Genomic DNA, 18318 nt, shown 5'->3' with positions numbered 1-18318 from the left:
AGCAAGATATTTAGCGTGGAAAAAGATGCTATCGCGGGAACATTACAGTGCGCACGCGAGGTCATTTTCCTATTCTTGATGGTTATACGCATTCATTTGACTTATGCTCCAATAGAGCCAACTTGTTGTACGTAAACGGAAGACGTTGCTATGTTCAGTTTGTAAGGGGAATGTCGGGTTGTGAATGATCGGTTTCTGAAGCGGCCGGGAACATCAACATAGCTAATGGGTGAGCGTACATTTTAGATAGCCAAACATTGAGGAAATCGTGTTCTTAGTTGCACTAATATTCGTGGTTTTTGCACTAGGTAAATTTGTTCTTGAAATAAGTGATTTTCCGTGCTTTCAACATAGTCTAGGTTTGCTGGCTAGTTGTGTGAGTAACCAACGCCCAGTCGTCCGCCCCCAGTTAGGACGCTACTGTAGCTGGCTAGCTAGCTAGCAAAACGATTTATAAGCTACAGCAGGACTAGCTAATGTTACTAGACTAGGCTACCATGTAAAGCAGGGGTCACGTTCTATCTAACAAGTTAGACTAGCTAGGCTAGCTCGCTAGTTACATACTAGCTACTGAAGGGAGTGAGTGGGTAGTTTCCTGTCGATGATTTGTTCAGATTGCTAGTATGGGTGGATCTTGCTTGTAAAGTAGTTACTCTGTACCATCTAGCTACAGTAGTAGGGTAGACAATAGAACGCAACATCTTTGGCCATGGCTAAACAGCTGACAAATAATTATAGACTTTGTGGATCGAACGTTCAGAAACCCTAAGTTAGCCTGAGTGAATGTGGCTAAGAAAAACGCCGCCTGACTAGTCGTGGCAGCGGAATTTTCAGGTCCACCTCCTTTTCTTTGCTCAATAACTAGCGACTACTTGCGAGAAATTAAAAACAAATATGTCAGTTAGCATGTAGACCCCTTAATTCTATAAAATGTTGGATGCAATACACATTGAGAACTTTTATGAAAGTACTGTTTCTAGTTTTTGCTGCGTTTGCTACCTTTCAAAGAAGGTCGGCATAACAAGGATAGCTCTACATCTTAAACGAAAGTTTACGTTCTTCAAAATAAGGTAGCACTCTCTTTAGTCAATACTCAAAAATAGATTTCAAAAAATCATGTTGTTGAAAACCCTATAGGAATGCATAGGAATCTGAACGTTCCATTGAGAAAAAAGCAGGGATTTCATTTGAATATTTATCGACGCTAGTAAGCGTTAGCTAGTCTTGCTATCTACTGCTACATGCGCACTATTTAGCCAATACATCTGCCACCTAGCTTCTATTAACGCTTTGAAGCCTATCAGAAGTGGTCATTGAGACCTACTGTACTACAATGTCCAGCTATCTTAGGTATATTTACGTTGAAAGACCTATGACTTAGTTAGATGGCTGTTTATTAATTATTAATTAGCCATTTATGAATGGTATTATGGTATGTAGCCTCGACAACTAATTATCTGCGAGTTCATTTGGTAATATACCAATAAGTAAAGGAAGTATTATATACTGTAACATATTATAGTTTTTATTTGGTTATTATATTTATAGAGCTATATTATATATATTATTGTAGGTATTTAGAAGTTCAAGTTCGATGTTAATACTGCTTGTAAACGTGCCCAATGACATATTCTTGGCTGCATGAGAATAATGAACATTGTAGTAAAATTAGTGCTAACGGTTTGCCTGAACAAATTTACACCTTTCACCACTTCCGTTGTTGGATCTGCGATCGAAACGTGTCATATCTAAAGCAGCGGATATTCTCCATTTGGCACACAGTCACCAAAAAATCTGATTCAACAAAAAATGCTATATCACTGATTTGAATGATCTGTCACTCAAAGCCTCTTCCAACAACGTTATATCCATAGAACAACTAGTGAAAATGCTATCTCAAGGATATTACATTTTCCCCCAGGCTTTATGGTTTGTGAAACAGATTGTTTCTGCTGTGTTTGTGAATCTAAAGGATGACATTCTTATTGTGTTTTCTCCTCACACTTTTCCATCTGTTCCTGGTGCTCTTTCTTTCACTCTGGAATGATGATTTTTTGTTTTCCCCTCAAAATAGCTGTAAGTATTTGTTATGGTCATCACATTTTTGTTTGGTGAAAATAATGCCCTAAAATAGAAGCAATCCTGGATGATGATTGGATTTGTATGTGCTTTAAATCTACTTCTCAGCAGCAAAAGAATCTGGAGGGATATGTGGGCTTTGCTAGCCTGCCCAACCAAGTCTACAGGAAGTCTGTCAAGAGGGGCTTCGAGTTCACCCTCATGGTCGTGGGTAAGTAAATATTGAGGTCATGCTTACATTTTCTGATGTACAAAGTGTTTAGGGGGAGGGTGCAGCTGAAGGGAGTTCATGATACATGATGATTATGTGGGATTGTAATCACTTAAGGTAGGAGAGATCACCTCAGTTTTTTTTACTTTAATTCTGGACATTCAAGCTCAGAAACTTTTTTTTTTTTTTTACTTTGGATTAATTCCGTACTTTGGATTTTTACATGCTTATGTGGTAGCTCAGACTCTGCTTATTCTCATGAGCCACTGTGAAAATATTTCTCAGGGTCAAAACCATTTCCTGTTGTCAGACCTACAGAGTTCAACTGTCACAGCTAAGAATAGCCCATCATGCATTTTCTGAAAACAAACCACTGGTTTGTGGATTTACTGTATATTGATGCAATTTAGAAACATGTGTCACCAAACCCTTCCACTATGTACAAAAAGGGTTGCCCTGACCAGGGACTGGCTTTTGTAGCATAAACATATGTAGGCAGTGTATCATGAATGGTTTCTAAGTTTGTCTGCTAAGGGTCTAAATCCTGTGGTTGCCATCTTGTAGAAAATTTGAGTCGGAACATGCTTAGTGTAGCATAACAGGGTGTTTTTGCACTTGCAAACCAGTTCTCTACTGTGTTCTGTTAAGCTGTGAGCCACCATGTTCCCGCAGAGTTGCATCACCATGGTAGTGTGTGAGAGAGGACTGACATCATCACCAGTGACGCCCACGTCTCACCATGCTTCGCCAAACACATTATTCAGCAGTTGGCGCACAGTTTTGCAGCAAGGACTTGACCATGTACTCACTGCACATAGCACCAAAATGACAGTGTACCAGTGGACATCAACGTTTCTCATTTTTACCTCACGTAGTAGTGTCCAACTCAGGGAAAGTCAAAATGGTATCCTGTTTTACATTGAGCTTTGAGGCTGAGCCAAAGTGGTAATTGGCAGTGGTCAATTCCACTGCCCAAATGATTCTATTCACTAGGAGTGTAGAAACCACGCTTGCTGGCTGGAGCTGCAGAACCTGGACTACACTGTGTAGCTAGCAAGATAACAAGGCCTTTCTCTGTCATCCTTATCTTTATACTGTTACTCAGACAGGTGGATTCTCTTAGATAAATGTCAGTTTTGCATCCTTTTTAATGAAATGAGCTTTGATAGTTTGTTGGTTTGCTTTTATTTGGGTGTCTCGACAGTAAAGTTTGATGGTCTACAACAAAATGCAAGACAAGTCATTCAAGTGTATTGATTGGCCTGCAGTTAGTAGGGTTAACGTCCCTATTAAGCCTACATACCATAGGAGCACACTTGCAACATCTGAGTAAAATAAAATGAAAACGACATCAGCCCTTTAGATGTTTCTTACAATGAAGGCACGGTATATAAAACAATGTCTGAAAAGCAGATTTGGTGTATTTAATTGGAACGTTTACCCTATACAATTTAAATTCTTCTAATTATCCCTGAAAACACTTTAATGTGTTGATACTGTGGGTGGGGTTTTAAATCCCCTTTTGCATGAACAAATAACAAATCCAAACCTAACCTCTTTATCCTTTTTTACTTTTAGGTGAATCAGGACTGGGAAAGTCCACATTGATCAACTCTCTGTTCCTAACAGACCTGTATTCAGCAGAGTACCCTGGGCCTTCACATCGAATTAAAAAGACTGTGCAGGTAATGTTTGTCTCATCCTATTACTCACAGGACATGCAACATGTCTCTCTTCCAAGAGTAGTCTTAAATTTTAATTGATGACCAAGCCGTTTTGTTAGCAGTTGTTGAGAATCAGCTCAATTAAAAATACTTTTCCATATCTCGGAACAGTTACGCCTGCATAAGGTGGCTTTGAAGTATGCTGTGTTATGTCTGGCTACACACGCATACCGCTACACACGCATACCGCTATCCATCCAAAATGCTTCATAGTTTTTCTCGTTTTCCAGCATAGTTAGCTAATGGCACAGTATCTCATTGCAGGTTGCTACTTGCAACTACTAGGGTGAGCGTCACAGGCCACACTAAACGATAGTGCACACAGTCTGCACTACAGGTGCTGTGTATACACATCACTTACTGGAGGGCAGCTTGTGAGACGGTTCAGTCGAGTTACTGTTTCTCTCCTCTTATCCCAGGCACGGTGCGGTGTGTCTGGGACATGCCATGACAACCACACGTCTTCTCATCGTTTTAGTTTTCTGTCACTTTTCTTTTTAATACAATAAGGTGTCTATGTGCCTTTTGTCCACTGTGTCAGAATAATAACTCCTACTCACGTCTTTATTTCTTAGGTGGAGCAGTCTAAGGTGTTAGTAAAGGAAGGTGGAGTTCAACTCCTACTCACGATAGTGGATACCCCAGGATTTGGAGATGCTGTGGACAACAGTAATTGGTAAGTATCCTCTGCAATGTCTACTCTCTCAGAGTGGTGGCCATTTTGTTGTAGTGTGCCGGGTCTCCTCACTTCATTTGTACCCGTCTCTACCGTGCAGCTGGCAACCAGTCATTGACCACATAGACAGCAAGTTTGAGGACTACCTGAACTCAGAGTCACGTGTGAACAGACGGCAGATGCCCGACAGCAGAGTGCAATGCTGTCTCTACTTCATCGCCCCCTCTGGACATGGGTAGGTCGGGATGGGAGAGAAAATTGAGATATTATTTCAAAACCTGTAGAAATGTCAATGAAATGTCATGGAAATCACACAGTGGCGTCACCAGGCAATTCTTGTCGGGGCTGGTTCCCTCGAATCTTTGGATTGTAGCCCCAAATATTGTAAAAAAGTAATGTGTGTGAATGTGATAGTTTTCGTAACATTCTGTACATTTTTGTCGAAATAAATGCAGGTCTCTAGCTCTAAGTCTGTGGGGTGTGGGTCAGGTGGTCAGCCCTGAGTGACGCACTGGTCAGTGAGAGCAGGAAGTGAGACACGAGTAGAGGAGAAAGGGCAGAGAGCGTAGAAGAGAAAAAAAAAAAAAAACCTGGATCTTTTTCTAAAGAGGATTGAGGGTAAGAATCTAGCTTATGTAGAAACTTTTGAAATTGCCTGTTGAGTTATGAGTCAAGATGGACGCCAGAGTGTTTGCTGCGCTGTGCATGTATTAAGGACAGGGCATGGGAGGAGACTGCTCGTCCGTAACCTCCTTCTTCTCTTCTGTGACTATCCCCTATGGGGACGTTGTGTCTGTACAATCCTGGATTCTGTCCTCATGGGCTGTTCTCATGGCTGAGGATGAGCAACATATGCTGGGCACACAAAGTCCTCACACCGCCAGCTGACTGACCTCACACTCCCACTGACTGGAGCACACAATGACACTGTCCATGACTGGGAGCAAAGACAGTCCAGATGCAGTGGACTGTCTTTGTTGAACAGAGACGTTGTTCTTTGGTTTCCACACAGGTTTCATTTAAAAGTGACCTAACCCTTATGTTACGCTTTGAAATAGTATCAATGTATTGTTTGGCTTTAGTCAACTCTTGCTATCCCTAATCCCCCTCCCCCCGCGTTTTGTTTTTCCCTTGTTGCAGGCTGAAGCCCTTAGACATTGAGTTCATGAAGCGGTTGCATGAGAAGGTGAACGTCATCCCCCTCATCGCCAAAGCAGACACTCTTACTCCAGAAGAATGCCAACAGTTCAAGAAGCAGGTCAGTAATGGTCCCTTATATATTCTCGGTAGCACTGGGATGATATCCCTGAGGGATATTCATATTGATAGTTCCAACAAGTGCCGTGCAGTAATACATTGGCTACCAACCAAGAGGCCAAAGAACCAAGTTATTTTCCCTAATTGGTATTGTCTTAAAGACACATTTCTTTGTTTTTCTTTGATGTGGTATTTAGAATATTGCATTATAATTGGTATAGTATCAAGGTAAAACATTTTGGTGTTGCAAGTATCCTTTGTATTGAATTATAATGTTTCTACCATTGGGATATTCTTACTCTCCGCAATTTAACTCTCCACCTATATGTACTTTCAGATCATGAGGGAGATCCAGGAGCACAAAATCAAGATCTACGAGTTCCCTGAAATGGATGACGAGGAAGAGAACCGGCTGGTGAAGAAGATTAAGGTATGAAGTCAATTCAATCAGCTTTTGGAAAGCGCTTGATAACGCTAGTGTGGACGGAGAGAGTTTAAAACCAAAACGCCATTTTCAAAAAAATCATATGTAGATGCAACACTGTAGGCCAAATGCCACCACACACACACGCCATTTATCCTGAACCAGTTTTTCCCCCCTCATCAGGATCGCTTGCCCCTTGCTGTGGTGGGGAGCAACACCATTATCGAGGTGGATGGAAAGAAGTGCAGAGGGAGACAGTATCCATGGGGAGTGGCTGAAGGTGTGTGAGAGAGAGGGTTTCACTAAAAATTTACACACATTATAGATAACTGTACTGGCTCTAAAGGGTTTTCTGTGGTGTTAATGCCTATCCTATACCATAGGTCAATACAAATGAGACTCAAATTAATAGTTAGTCTAATACTGTTCTCTTTCCACCTATTTTGCAGTTGAAAACAGTGACCATTGTGATTTTACCATACTACGAGACATGCTTATCAGGTACAAAAGTAGTAAACAATATAAATACCAATATTCATGAACATAATCATATTGTACAAGTAGGGATGGATCAATTGACAATTGTGAGGTGTGAGCATTATGATCTTTCCATCTTCCTTGGCGCAGAACCCACATGCAGGACCTAAAGGATGTGACCAACAATGTCCACTATGAAAACTACCGCAGCAGGAAGTTGGCTGCGGTCACCTACAATGGAGTGGACAACAATCGGGCCAAGGGTCAAATGTCTACAAAGTGAGTCCCCTGACTTCATCAAGACACATTGATCAAATAGTGGGTTGTTTGTCTTGTTTCCCTCTTATACCCATACTAGGTATATCCAACTAGCATGTTAGTCAAAGGCACTTGGGTTGCAATGGGGCGGAAAGTTTACGGTAAATTTCCAAAAACCTTACATGGGAAGTTAAGCTGGAGAATTTCAGAAATGTTGGAAATAGGCTAGATGAAGAGTCCTCAAACAGCATGGTAAATCAAACTATAACCTACGTTCTTGTATTTGATTTAGTACATGCTAGTACAGCAAAATAACTGTAATTGTACTTTGTGTTGTCATAGCTGCCAATCATGTTAAGTTAACGAGTGCAGTTAGAAAATTCCTGGAATTTTGCAACCCTAATTGGGAGCCTATTCAACTGTGCACTTTGTGACTGTATCACTTGGAAGACCATAAACAAGCGCTTGTCATTTGTAAAAAAAAGTTGATCTCAGCTTCCAAGCTGCCTCACAATGCTAACACACAGCTAAGTTACCCACACAGGCTGCTCATTTATATGGCTTACACAAACACTGTCTTCATGGGAGTTTCTTTTTTGTTGAAAGCTTTGGTTATTATTCAGTCAATTTTGTGAAAGTATATCTGTGTATTCAATATCTTTTTTTCTGTAGTTAGCTTTTCATTTAAGTGCATGTCTCATCACTGCATGCTAAGTGTGTGTGTTTCTGTTTTTGTAGAAATGACACAGTTGAAGGCATGTAAGTGGTTGTTTTTTTTTTTCAGAATCTCCTGAAAGATCTCCTCCTTTTCCCCCTTTCCTGTCATTTCCGCCCTCTCCCAGTGTTAAGGGTGTTTTTCTGAGTTTTACATCCCTAGTTGCAGATTGTAGCTTACACAAGCTTAAAATACACAATTGGAAAAGAAGAAAAAGAAAAGAAAAAAACATGTAGTCGGTTGCTGCATTGTGCTGAATGGCCTACATGTTTTCCTTCCACCATAGAATAGCAGCTCCCTCTCATTCAACTGTACCTTCTATGGTGGTTATAGAATGATCACTTTTGAGATGACCTTATTTTAAGTTTTTAATCACGTTTGCTAACAACACAAAGCCATTATAACTCTTCCTCCCAGATGAATGTATTGCTAACTCTTCTGCACTGCTTATACCCCCAAATGATTTCGTTTGGCTCTGGTTTCATTTCTGCCACAGCCCTGTGGGTTCCTGTCATTCCTATGTCCTACCTTTCTCTGTTTTAAATGTCTGTTCCAGTTCCCGTGGGTGACTGGGTGGCATAACTGGACAGACTGTAGCACTGTAGGAGGTGGGGGTGTTGTGGTTCACTTTAAGATGATTGATCTACTATTGTTGTATTTTTTTTTTCTCTTGCTCGCTGTGTGTTCTTGCACATGTTGTGACCCTGCAGAAGCCCCCTGGCCCAGATGGAAGAGGAGCGGAGGGAGCACGTGGCCAAGATGAAGAAGATGGAGGGGGAGATGGAGCAGGTGTTTGAGATGAAAGTCAAGGAGAAGATCCAGAAGCTCAGAGACTCCGAGGCTGAGGTGAATGATCCTCTGCAGGCTGACATGTTGTCCCACCAGCAGCGCTCTGTGGTTTCACTTCTAACTTCCTGAAACGTGTCAAACGCCCTCACTTTTCAGTGAGTGTGTGATGTGCAGAATGGATGCTTTCCTGCGAGGGAGTGTTTGCATGTGTGTGAACGGATGTGCACTAGACCTGGTCCTTATCTGGTGCCTAGTTCGGATTGTTAGTTGTGTGGAGAAAAAAAAAAAACTTACATCTGCAAGATTTGTAAAGCAAAAGTAAAGTTCCCTGGGGAAACACTAGAAATATGGCTAATCTCAAGCGAGATCAAGAGCCAGACTATAAGAATGCCAAACCTGATTTTAGGTAGACATAAAAGCTCAATCCTCTCTAGGTGACCAACATGCCATCAAACTCTTGATGATTTTGAATTTGTTGAAGGGACTTTATATAATCACTCATCTGTTGCCATGGTATAGGTGTTAAAAAAGCTGATTTCAGGCTATTTGATCTGAGGTGTAATTAAAGAAGGCATATGTATATGATTTGGTGTGAATCAAAGTTGTAAGGGTGTGGATCATCACATACTAACAAGCTCCCCTGACCTGACCTGGCCATGCAGCTGCAGCGGCGTCACGAGCAGATGAAGAAGAACCTGGAGGCTCAGCACAAGGAGCTGGAGGAGAAGCGCCGCCAGTTAGAGGAGGACAGGGCCAACTGGGAGGCCCAGCAGCGCCTGGAGCAGCAGAAAATGGATGCATCCAGGTATGCTGGAATCTCTCCCACGCACACACACCTGCCTTGCCCTTGTAGCCACTCGAATCTCATACCGTCTCATATGTAAGCAAAGGAAGTCCGCCATTCAAACATTTTTTTTTAAATCTCCTGCAGAACCCTGGAAAAGAACAAAAAGAAGGGCAAGATCTTTTAAGAAGAGTCTTCAGAACCACCATGTTGTACCTTGCCAATATTGCCAGCCCAGGAAACCTATTATGTGTGGCACTGAACCAAACAGAACAGCTTTGGTCCAGCTCAGCCATGGTTCTGCATGTACTGTCACAAATGACCACCAGAGAGCGCTGCCTGTGGATTCAACCAAGAAATGTGTTTACGTTAACTAAATCTAAGGCCAAACCCAAATTATAACTGAATACTGTCCTCGCCCTGGGTCTTATCCTCTTCCCCAGAGGTTGCATTTTTTTCCGAATGAACAACTGATGAAAAAATGCACTGTTGTACAATCCTTTTTTCGGTGAAGGTTTTATTTGTTTACAGGGAAAAGCAGAGGTGCATATATATATTATCTGTATCTTCCATGATAAGATAAAGTAAAAATGGCAACAAAAAAACATGGCATTAACAAAATGTACTTGGTTAACAGGTAAACCTTGTAATGAACAACCTCCCCATGCAGTGTAACCTAACATTCAACAAGTGTCTCCAGTCACAACACTCACCTTGTTAACAGGAGAAATTGGAAATTGGATAAAGTCTAATGCACCTTGGGCTTTTTATCCCCCAAAAATTGTTGAAGCTTTTTTCCTGAAATTGTAATGCTTTTTTGTGTTTAGCAATTTCCACTAGCCTTGCACCACCATTTATAACTTGTGTTACATTTCAGTTAGTTTATTTTTATATACCGAGCCAATTTACATAATACGTTTTTGTATGTTAGAAAATGATTCTGAGACTTCAGTTTCTGTGGAGGATTTACTGTTTTCAATACATTCAGTAGTCAGTGTGTGCAAGGAGCTGGAAAATGTATTTCTGTAAGTTGACATAACCCAACATCAGAATTAGCGAGAAATGAAAGTCAACACCACATTGCTTTGGCTATGTATTATCTGTATTCTCTGCATTTTTTATTTTATTTTTCATTTGTATTTGTACAAAGTCACTTAATAAACCTGTGATGATAAGCAATGAAATCATGTGACTGATAGTGACACGATACAAACAAGTGCATACCTACGCACCATTACATACACATACTGTATACTAAAATGAATTTCAATGTGCACTAGAGGGCAGCATTATTTGTCAAATTCTAAAGGTGTTATTTTTCCTGATCAGTGGCAAATGATTGACCTACATTTCAATATTATTACATGTTCGAAGAATATTTATTTGAAATTAATTCGACACTAACCATTTTATTCAGACATCATTTGCACTTTAGATACTACCTTGGGCACATTACACATTTAAAAATGTGTCCGACGCTTAACGGTAAATTACTAGATAATGTTGATGCTATCAGTCTTATACGGGGTTATCCTTTAAATGGAATCTGAAAGAGGAAAATAACTCAGTTCATATACACCATGTCCAAGTTTGACTTATTGGCTGTCACTCTAAAGACTTGGGAGTATGGTACTGTGTACCTTGTTCGTCCGAGCTCCTTTTTCCCATCAGTCCAACAAAAGACTGAAATTTTTGCCCTGAAAGGAAAGGAGGCAAGTTCTTAATATGTATGCTTCCCATAACGTTTTCATTTCATAGTCCAGTGGATTTTCAGACCCTTTCAATTATGTATTTAAAATGTAATAATGCACATGAATCAAATATATGACACACATCCACCTACTTTTCCGTGTTATTTGTGTTTTTGCTGCATAGAAAAAGAAAGAAATGAAAAGAAAATGGGTAAATAGGGCCTAGGCTGCTACAGAACGAATCTCAGTACGAGTTATATACAGTACATGTAAACTTAGATTATCTGTTTTTACCAGTTCCTCTTTTCCCCATAAGACCAAAGAATTGGCGTGGTCCAGATTTCCGGGTCATTCTATTTAGAATTTCCTTAAATTGCTCCAATTTCCACAACTTCTGGAATGAAAGAGAAATAGACACAGCTAAATATATCATTGGCACATTATAGCCAAGCTTACTTGATGAAGAAAATAAGATACAGGCTACCAGTCAAAAGTTTGGACACATTTTCCCATTCTGTACGTTTTAATATTCTAGCCGTTGTAACAATATCATACAACATACCTCATCGAAGTCTTTCCAGTTGTCGTCAAAATAAACTTCTTGGGAAAATATATTCGTTAAAACAAAGAAAACTACAATAATTAACATGAGTATCTTCATTTTGTGCGTGCGTAACGGTTTTCTGCTATATTTAAGTTCAGCTATGTCTGAAAAAGTTATTTATGACTTCACCGATGGAATTAAACGAATATTTGCGGGTGCTGGCGTTAGAAAGCTACGGTCTGCAGCAATACTCTTTTGTCAGAGAAAACAGAAAATAATAATGCATCCTCTCCATTGGCGCTTCACTGCAGTCTCTCAAGAGGGCAACAGTGCGCGCGGCGTTTTTACGCACAGCTGAAGTGGGTGTGGGATTGATCTCTGAGTTGTTATGGGCATAGGTTAATAAGGGTAATGAGTCAGTCACTTGGCCCTGTTAGTGTCCTTTATTAATCTGTGCTAACGCTGTTCAGCCAGAAGTTTGCTTTGAACAGTGTGCACCGACTATAGAAGAAGCAGTTGTCAATTATTGGTACTCACACAAAATGCAAAAATGCATTGTTTTAAACGTAAATCTTGGCGTGTACATTCTACTCATTAGGACATTCATATTTAGCTGATTTTACCTTCTGAACAGTATACAGTTAGACTGCAAAAACATTAAAAAAGCGTATGCCTTTGAACCTATACATTGGTAAGAAAAGCCATGTGAAATACTTTGAACCTGCTAAACAAAATACATTTCCTTTGGTAATCATAGCTGGGGTATATTTCCTCAGAATGCGATGTCGTGGAACAAGAAATGTATTGGTTCGCATTCGTTCTTATAGCCTATGTTTTGAATGTTGGATATTAGCCTAAGGATTTTGTGTTCAGAAGAACATCAATTATTTACACAAATAACCGACGTTCTTCTATTCTTTTAACAAAAAATTACAAGGCGAGACAGCTGTCTCCCCTCCGTTTGGTTCCGATATCAAGACGAAATATTTCACTTTTTGATTTGACTGGTTTGTGCGTGCGTTCCCGCGAGGGGGTGCTTTTCCAGGTGGGGGTGCATCTGGGGGTACAACACCTGTTTAGTTTGCTGTGCGCACGTTTGGATAAGCAAATGCTTTTGGTCACTTATGGGACACCGTAGAAGTGCACGGCATGCCCATCAAATGAATACTTCCTTAAAGTAAACAAGGAAGCTAAAGGACTCGAAAGGAGACAGAACATTGTCCACTAAAGCCATATATGTATGCGCTTTTTACTGTAATGGCAATATTGAAACAGCCGGCTCTTTTAGGATATATACGGATGTGGGTACGGTTATCTGCTAGACATTAGCGGATATATTGCAGAAACATGGTTTGGTTATCTTCAGAAAGTCTGGTGATATGTTTCTTCATGACAGCTCATGTGATACCCGTTGAGTCGAGATTGAAGCGTATTAAGTCAACACAATTGGATGACAACGAGGGTGCATTCCTTTCATCCAATATTTTCGGCAACTCTGTTGATTTAAGATCAAAAAGAACACCAAAAGTTACGGGATTCGAGCCGGGGGATAAGGCGACAGATTTCAAAGTGACAACCCTGGATGGAGAATTTGTTTACCCCCCTCCAACAGAAACGCAAGGGTCACTAATAATTCATGCCTTTACCAACAAATCAGGTTTTTTGGAATGCATGTGGAACTCAGAATCGTCGCTAGTTAGCTTAGTTCAGGGACTACCCGAAACCACCCAAGTTCTCTTCTTGTCACTTGATGACTCCAGCGTCAGTGACGCGCTATGGATGAGGGAACAAGTTCACGGCGTGGCGATGAAAAGGTTTGATTTGCATCTGCGTCTGACATCTCATTGGTTGGCCTTAACATACCTACTCTGGTGGATAATGTATAGCAATAAGTATTATGCAGTGATTCTTCCTATGTAATGTGATGTACTTGACAAGTGTTTTATATTCACAGAAAAAAGGAGATCTTGTCCAGGTTGCATTTCTCTCCGGTGCCAGTATTTGCTTTGGGCAACTGGATTCCCAGTGTTCTGTACTCCTGGGGCTGTACAGGACACAACTGTGGTCTTTCTCAAGCTGTTTTCTCCTCCCCATGTAAGGAACAAAGTATGTTTTTGTCAAGCCCTGAAAGTAGTGCTCAACCTGCAGGCCCTGGTGGCTCTCAGATATAGTTGTCTTGATAGGCCTCTTAAGAAAAAATGATTGTCCTACAATTGTTACAAGGGCACAACTTGACAATCTAAAGCATTTTTATTTGTAAATATGTAGTGCAACTCTAAAAATGTGGTCTCACCCGACAGTGTGGAAGATGCCTGTGATTGTCAAGAGACTCGATGCTAGATATGATTGGTTAACGGGTCGCTGGGGGCAGAGGACAAACCAACTTATTTACGCAGGCAACGGATGTGAGCCTTCCCCTTCTGTCACAGGGGCTGTTGCCTGGGTGTCTGAGGGCAACTGCTCTTTTTTCACCAAGGTCAGTTGTGTTGCTTAAATAAAAAAAGAAAGATTAGAAAGAAAGTGCATTCAATTTTTTTTTACTTCCAGTTTGCTTTCTGATAGGCTTAAATCATGAAAACATATCCGCAAAGAGTAATTTTATAATCTTTGACAATGTTGTGCTGTTCTTACAGGTGCAGAACATGGCCAAATCCAATGCGTCAGGTGTCCTTGTGTATGCCCTTCGTGGTAGTCCGATCAAGGATATGAACTGTGTGGCAGATGAGTGTTTTGAACCAATAGGCATACCCGCTGCCATGGTGCATCTGGAGCCATCAGTAGCCCAGGCCCTGTTGTAAGTTCAGGCTTATGCAAGGCTTTAATCTGGAGTCATGTTACTTTTCTGTGAGCCACTTGAGCCCTCTTAACATTTGACCTTTAAGCTAATGAACAATTTTTATTAGTTACATAAAATCTAGCGCTAATAGTTTTTAGAATATAAATCAAAATAATTTAAAAGTCTAGCTCAGTGGTAGAGCATTTCACTGCAGATCAAGATATTGGAAGTTCAAATCCCCCTATGTAAGTCACTTTGGATAAAATTGTCTACTAAATGAACACACATGCTTTTTAATGTCCTTTTAGCAACTCATCTTGTTTTGTAGACATGGACAGCTGGTGAATGTGTCTTTCCAGACGACCCCTTCCCCAAACTTCTTCTTTGGCATTGACCAGCAGGGGTCTCTCTCTGAGATGGGCTGGTTCCTCTACCCCACCTTCAAATTCATCAACTGGCAGGCACAATGGTAAGTAGACTACCAATGTGGTAAGCATAACTATTATTTGGATGTGTACATAAGTCATATTACTTCAAGGCATGACACTTTCTCTTAACTACGAATGGGAATAGTAATAATAAAAAAGTATGCCTTTCTGAAATACTCAAAACGGAAAACACAAGATAGTATTTCAAGTTTGCCTGAAAGAGTGTCAATTTTTCCAACAGTTGCCATCCTGCCTGGCCCTATAGAAACCTAACTGCCTCTCCATCCTTTCTTTAGGCTTGACTACTACGATAGTCTTCAGAATCGACTGCAAAGCCCTGCGAAGGTGGTCTCGGTGTATGATAAGGCCCAAATGCAGGGGGAGGAAGGCGCGGTCATTACCTTGGACATGCCATCTGGTTAAGTTCATTCTTAGCATTCTCGAGTGTTTATTAAACAAATTACTACTTCCATGTAACACAGTCTGCTGTTATATTCCAATCAGTTAACTCTTAACAAAGTTGTTTGTATGGCTATTTTCATCTGGCTAAAGCCATATTTGTCTTTTTATTACACTATTTTGGCAGACATGTTAGATTTTGACATGCTGGAGCTGGACACGTCTCTGTCCTGTCCTGGGCAGAGAGACAGCACCTGTGCCCACTGGGATCACACTGTGCAGCTCTATGTGTGCTGCGATCATTTTAGTCTCTACTGCAACATGGAGTTGGGCCGCTGGATAACACCGTTTCGCAGGTGCGTCATTCATCTGTCCAAAAATGTGTCCTTAGAACCCACTTAAGTCTCATTTGAAAGTATCAGAAAACGTAATGAGTAGCTAAAATAATATTTTCTAATAAATAATTTCATTCAAAAGCATCTCCCCCCCCCCCCCCCCCCCCCATAATGCTTAATTATGAAACATTGTGCAGATTGAAGCTATTGTGTCAGAAGCAAATGTTACTATTGATCATAGCCTCATGTTAGAGTCAGCAGCATTCTGTTTGCACGGCTAAACAGTGTGTTCATGTTGTTCCTCCAGGGGAGCGGGACGGTGGCTCACTGACGTGTCCCCACTGCTGCCACTGTTGAACAGTGGGAGGTGTACATTTACAATGAAGACAGTGGCCTGGGCAATGCCCTGGGTGGTTTCACTGAACCTTCGATTTAGTCACATCAATCAAACAGGTGGGTCATAATTCTATTAATAGGATTCGTTTGATTTTAATATAGCTTCTGTAACTGCGTTGTTTAGTCATATCATTCATTTTGTCATAAAATACAGTAGAAGGAAGTAAGTGCAGAACATGTTAAGCTTAGATAAAGAATGGACTGGAACATACTCTGGTGTGTATCTGCTACAGTAGTTCTCTGACAGGGACTGAACTCAGAGAGAGAGAGAGAGAGAGAGAGAGAGAGAGACCATAGATACAATAGAAACCCATGTCCTACTGTGAGAGTGGAGAACTGGGACTCCTCCAAGGCATTTTGAACCATTTTCCGTGCCACTCTCTTTGAGAGAGATGTGTATGGAGCAGCTTCCTGGTGTGTCCTGAGTAGATATATTTGTCAACTGGAAGGTAGAGTACGTCCTGTCAATTTGCTGTTCATAAGTCACCCAGACAAAGGAGATGGCTCTCTCAAGTCGTAGGTTTTCTTCTCTGATACGACAATGCTGGATTTTGTATATTCTACTCTGCAATATTCTCTTTACTCAATATTCTCTGTATGCCGTTCTCTATACAAATGAACACACATTCAGTAAATATATAAATTAGTTCATTTAAGCATATGGAATATGCGCAGGTAAATTCATGTTTTTTGCCATTCAAAGGTAATCCTCGAGACAAGCTTTATCCTTTCAAACTGCTGTCATTGTATCGTGGGGGAACCTTTGACAAAAGCTACAACAAGAAATATGAGCCAATAAAGTTCACTGTTCCTGCCTCCACCAAAAAGGTTAGATGTCTGATTCTTCAACAACATTTTGATTGTAAACTGAAGGAAGTCATTGATCCATTGTACATTGTTCTGTTTGTGGTTTTTGCAGGTGGAGTTGTATTCAGTGATTACAGGCCACGGGAGTGATGAGAATGGCTGTGGGGAGTTCTGTGTGACATCACACCACTTTTTGGTCAACGGAGTGTTCAACAACACCCGTATATTTGACTCTGCAGGTTCGAATGTTTGTGAAAGAAATGTTATTCATATTACATTTGCACTTTATTACAAATCACAAATACAATATTATAGTTCAAAGTCCTGAAGTACATTGGACCACATTTGATTGACTGGCCATCGCTATATGTTCTGTTCTATATCCTATGTGGGTGCGCTGGGTTGCAGTATAGGTTCAGCACTGGGATGTGCCATGCGGGTGGGAGAGGGAGCTGTTCCCAATGAGCATGGCACATGGCTATATGGGCGTGGAGGCTGGTGTGACGGACTACAAGTCAATCCCTGGAGGATCAACATCACAAATCAGGTAAAGTATCTTTCAATCTTTATAAATCAACTGTTGTATTATTTGTCAGCTAATCATACACATATATATATATATATGCATGATGATGTGTATATTGTATATTGAACAGTACACACGCATGTGACAGTGATAAAACAAGTTATTGGTGGTGCTTCTCTGTTCTGGCACTATCTGTCAATGATGTCACTCTTTTAGATTGTCCACATAGTAATTACTTCTCTCTATATTAGTTGAGTCATCTGTGCCTGTGTCAGTGTCCAACCATGTGTAGGATGAATTGCAGCTGTACTTAAGTGAAGTGATATGCCCACTAGACTTTATGTACTAATAAGCACAGTTTTTTTTTTCATTGTTCTTTCAAACTTGAAATAAAATGTTTTTTATGTTGGAGTGAAAATAAAAGTATTGTATTCAGAAATGTTATTTTCATCTCCACTTGAGTCAAACAAGGTGGAAACACAATAGTACATGTTTTATTGTATTGGGCCAATGAGAAGATACATACCAGTATGCAAACTTGGTACACATGGTAAATAAGATTTTTAGCATGTTAGTTTCATACAGTATATGCTACAGTAAATATAGCTATAAATGCTATATTATATATATATCATGCTCCCATTGTATTTAAGTCTCTTTCATTCTTCCTCTCAGGTGGACATTAGTGGATATGAAGCCAACACCCTCTTGTACTTTGGTCTGTATGGTGGAAAGGACCCAAATCCTGCACGTGATCCAGGCTATATCGTCATGTTCTCGTATCTTGTATTCTACAAGTAATCTCATGTGAAACACTGAATGATGTGAATGTAAATTTAGTTGAAATCTGTGTCATTGTGAATGTCAGCCAATCGTAAGCAAATATTCATTTTCAAATCTGACTTGGAGACTTACTTTTTTTTCTGTAGTTTTCTAGACTTAAAATGCTCTATAATAATAACAACTGTATCAAAGCATGTTCTGGTTTTGTCGTCGTGTGAGGACACCACTCAAGCCACTTT

General features: G+C 40.4%; 3 protein-coding genes across 4 annotated transcripts; 2 read left to right on the top strand and 1 right to left on the bottom strand.

Annotated features, from left to right (window-relative positions):
• The first annotated feature begins 170 nt into the window (after positions 1-170).
• septin7b (septin 7b) lies at positions 171-10569 on the top strand. The gene is given in 14 exon segments (XM_062465358.1): positions 171-221; positions 1386-1391; positions 2188-2290; positions 3869-3975; positions 4590-4690; positions 4791-4925; positions 5831-5948; positions 6285-6377; positions 6555-6651; positions 6821-6872; positions 6999-7127; positions 8532-8667; positions 9273-9415; positions 9542-10569. Coding segments are annotated over 14 exon segments (1311 nt in total). The 3' UTR covers positions 9582-10569.
• On the bottom strand, positions 9777-11934 carry LOC134023332 (protachykinin). 2 transcript variants are annotated; one of them, XR_009930762.1, is made up of 5 exons: positions 11648-11934; positions 11380-11476; positions 11238-11261; positions 11035-11091; positions 9777-10940 (listed from the first exon to the last, which is right to left on the bottom strand). XR_009930762.1 is itself a non-coding variant. In XM_062465357.1 (5 exons), the coding sequence occupies exons 1-5, from the start codon at positions 11744-11746 to the stop codon at positions 10930-10932; spliced, it is 291 nt and encodes a 96-aa protein (XP_062321341.1). In that variant the 5' UTR covers positions 11747-11934; the 3' UTR covers positions 9777-10929. The 2 variants fall into 2 exon arrangements, 1 of the variants encoding a protein (XP_062321341.1); XM_062465357.1 differs by having other exon boundaries at positions 11380-11479.
• Positions 11935-12767: 833 nt separating this feature from the next.
• Positions 12768-18227, top strand: si:dkey-256h2.1 (uncharacterized protein LOC337520 homolog). Its single transcript, XM_062465349.1, has 12 exons — positions 12768-13443; positions 13584-13723; positions 13930-14105; positions 14263-14423; positions 14734-14874; positions 15130-15251; positions 15420-15588; positions 15875-16020; positions 16667-16791; positions 16883-17009; positions 17184-17317; positions 17972-18227. The coding sequence occupies exons 1-12, from the start codon at positions 12977-12979 to the stop codon at positions 18095-18097; spliced, it is 2034 nt and encodes a 677-aa protein (XP_062321333.1). The 5' UTR covers positions 12768-12976; the 3' UTR covers positions 18098-18227.
• Positions 18228-18318: the final 91 nt, after the last annotated feature.

This window comes from Osmerus eperlanus, chromosome 7 (genome assembly GCF_963692335.1).
Source record: "Osmerus eperlanus chromosome 7, fOsmEpe2.1, whole genome shotgun sequence".
NCBI classification, from domain to species: Eukaryota; Metazoa; Chordata; class Actinopteri; order Osmeriformes; family Osmeridae; genus Osmerus; species Osmerus eperlanus.
This window is presented reverse-complemented; position numbering and strand designations above follow the sequence as displayed.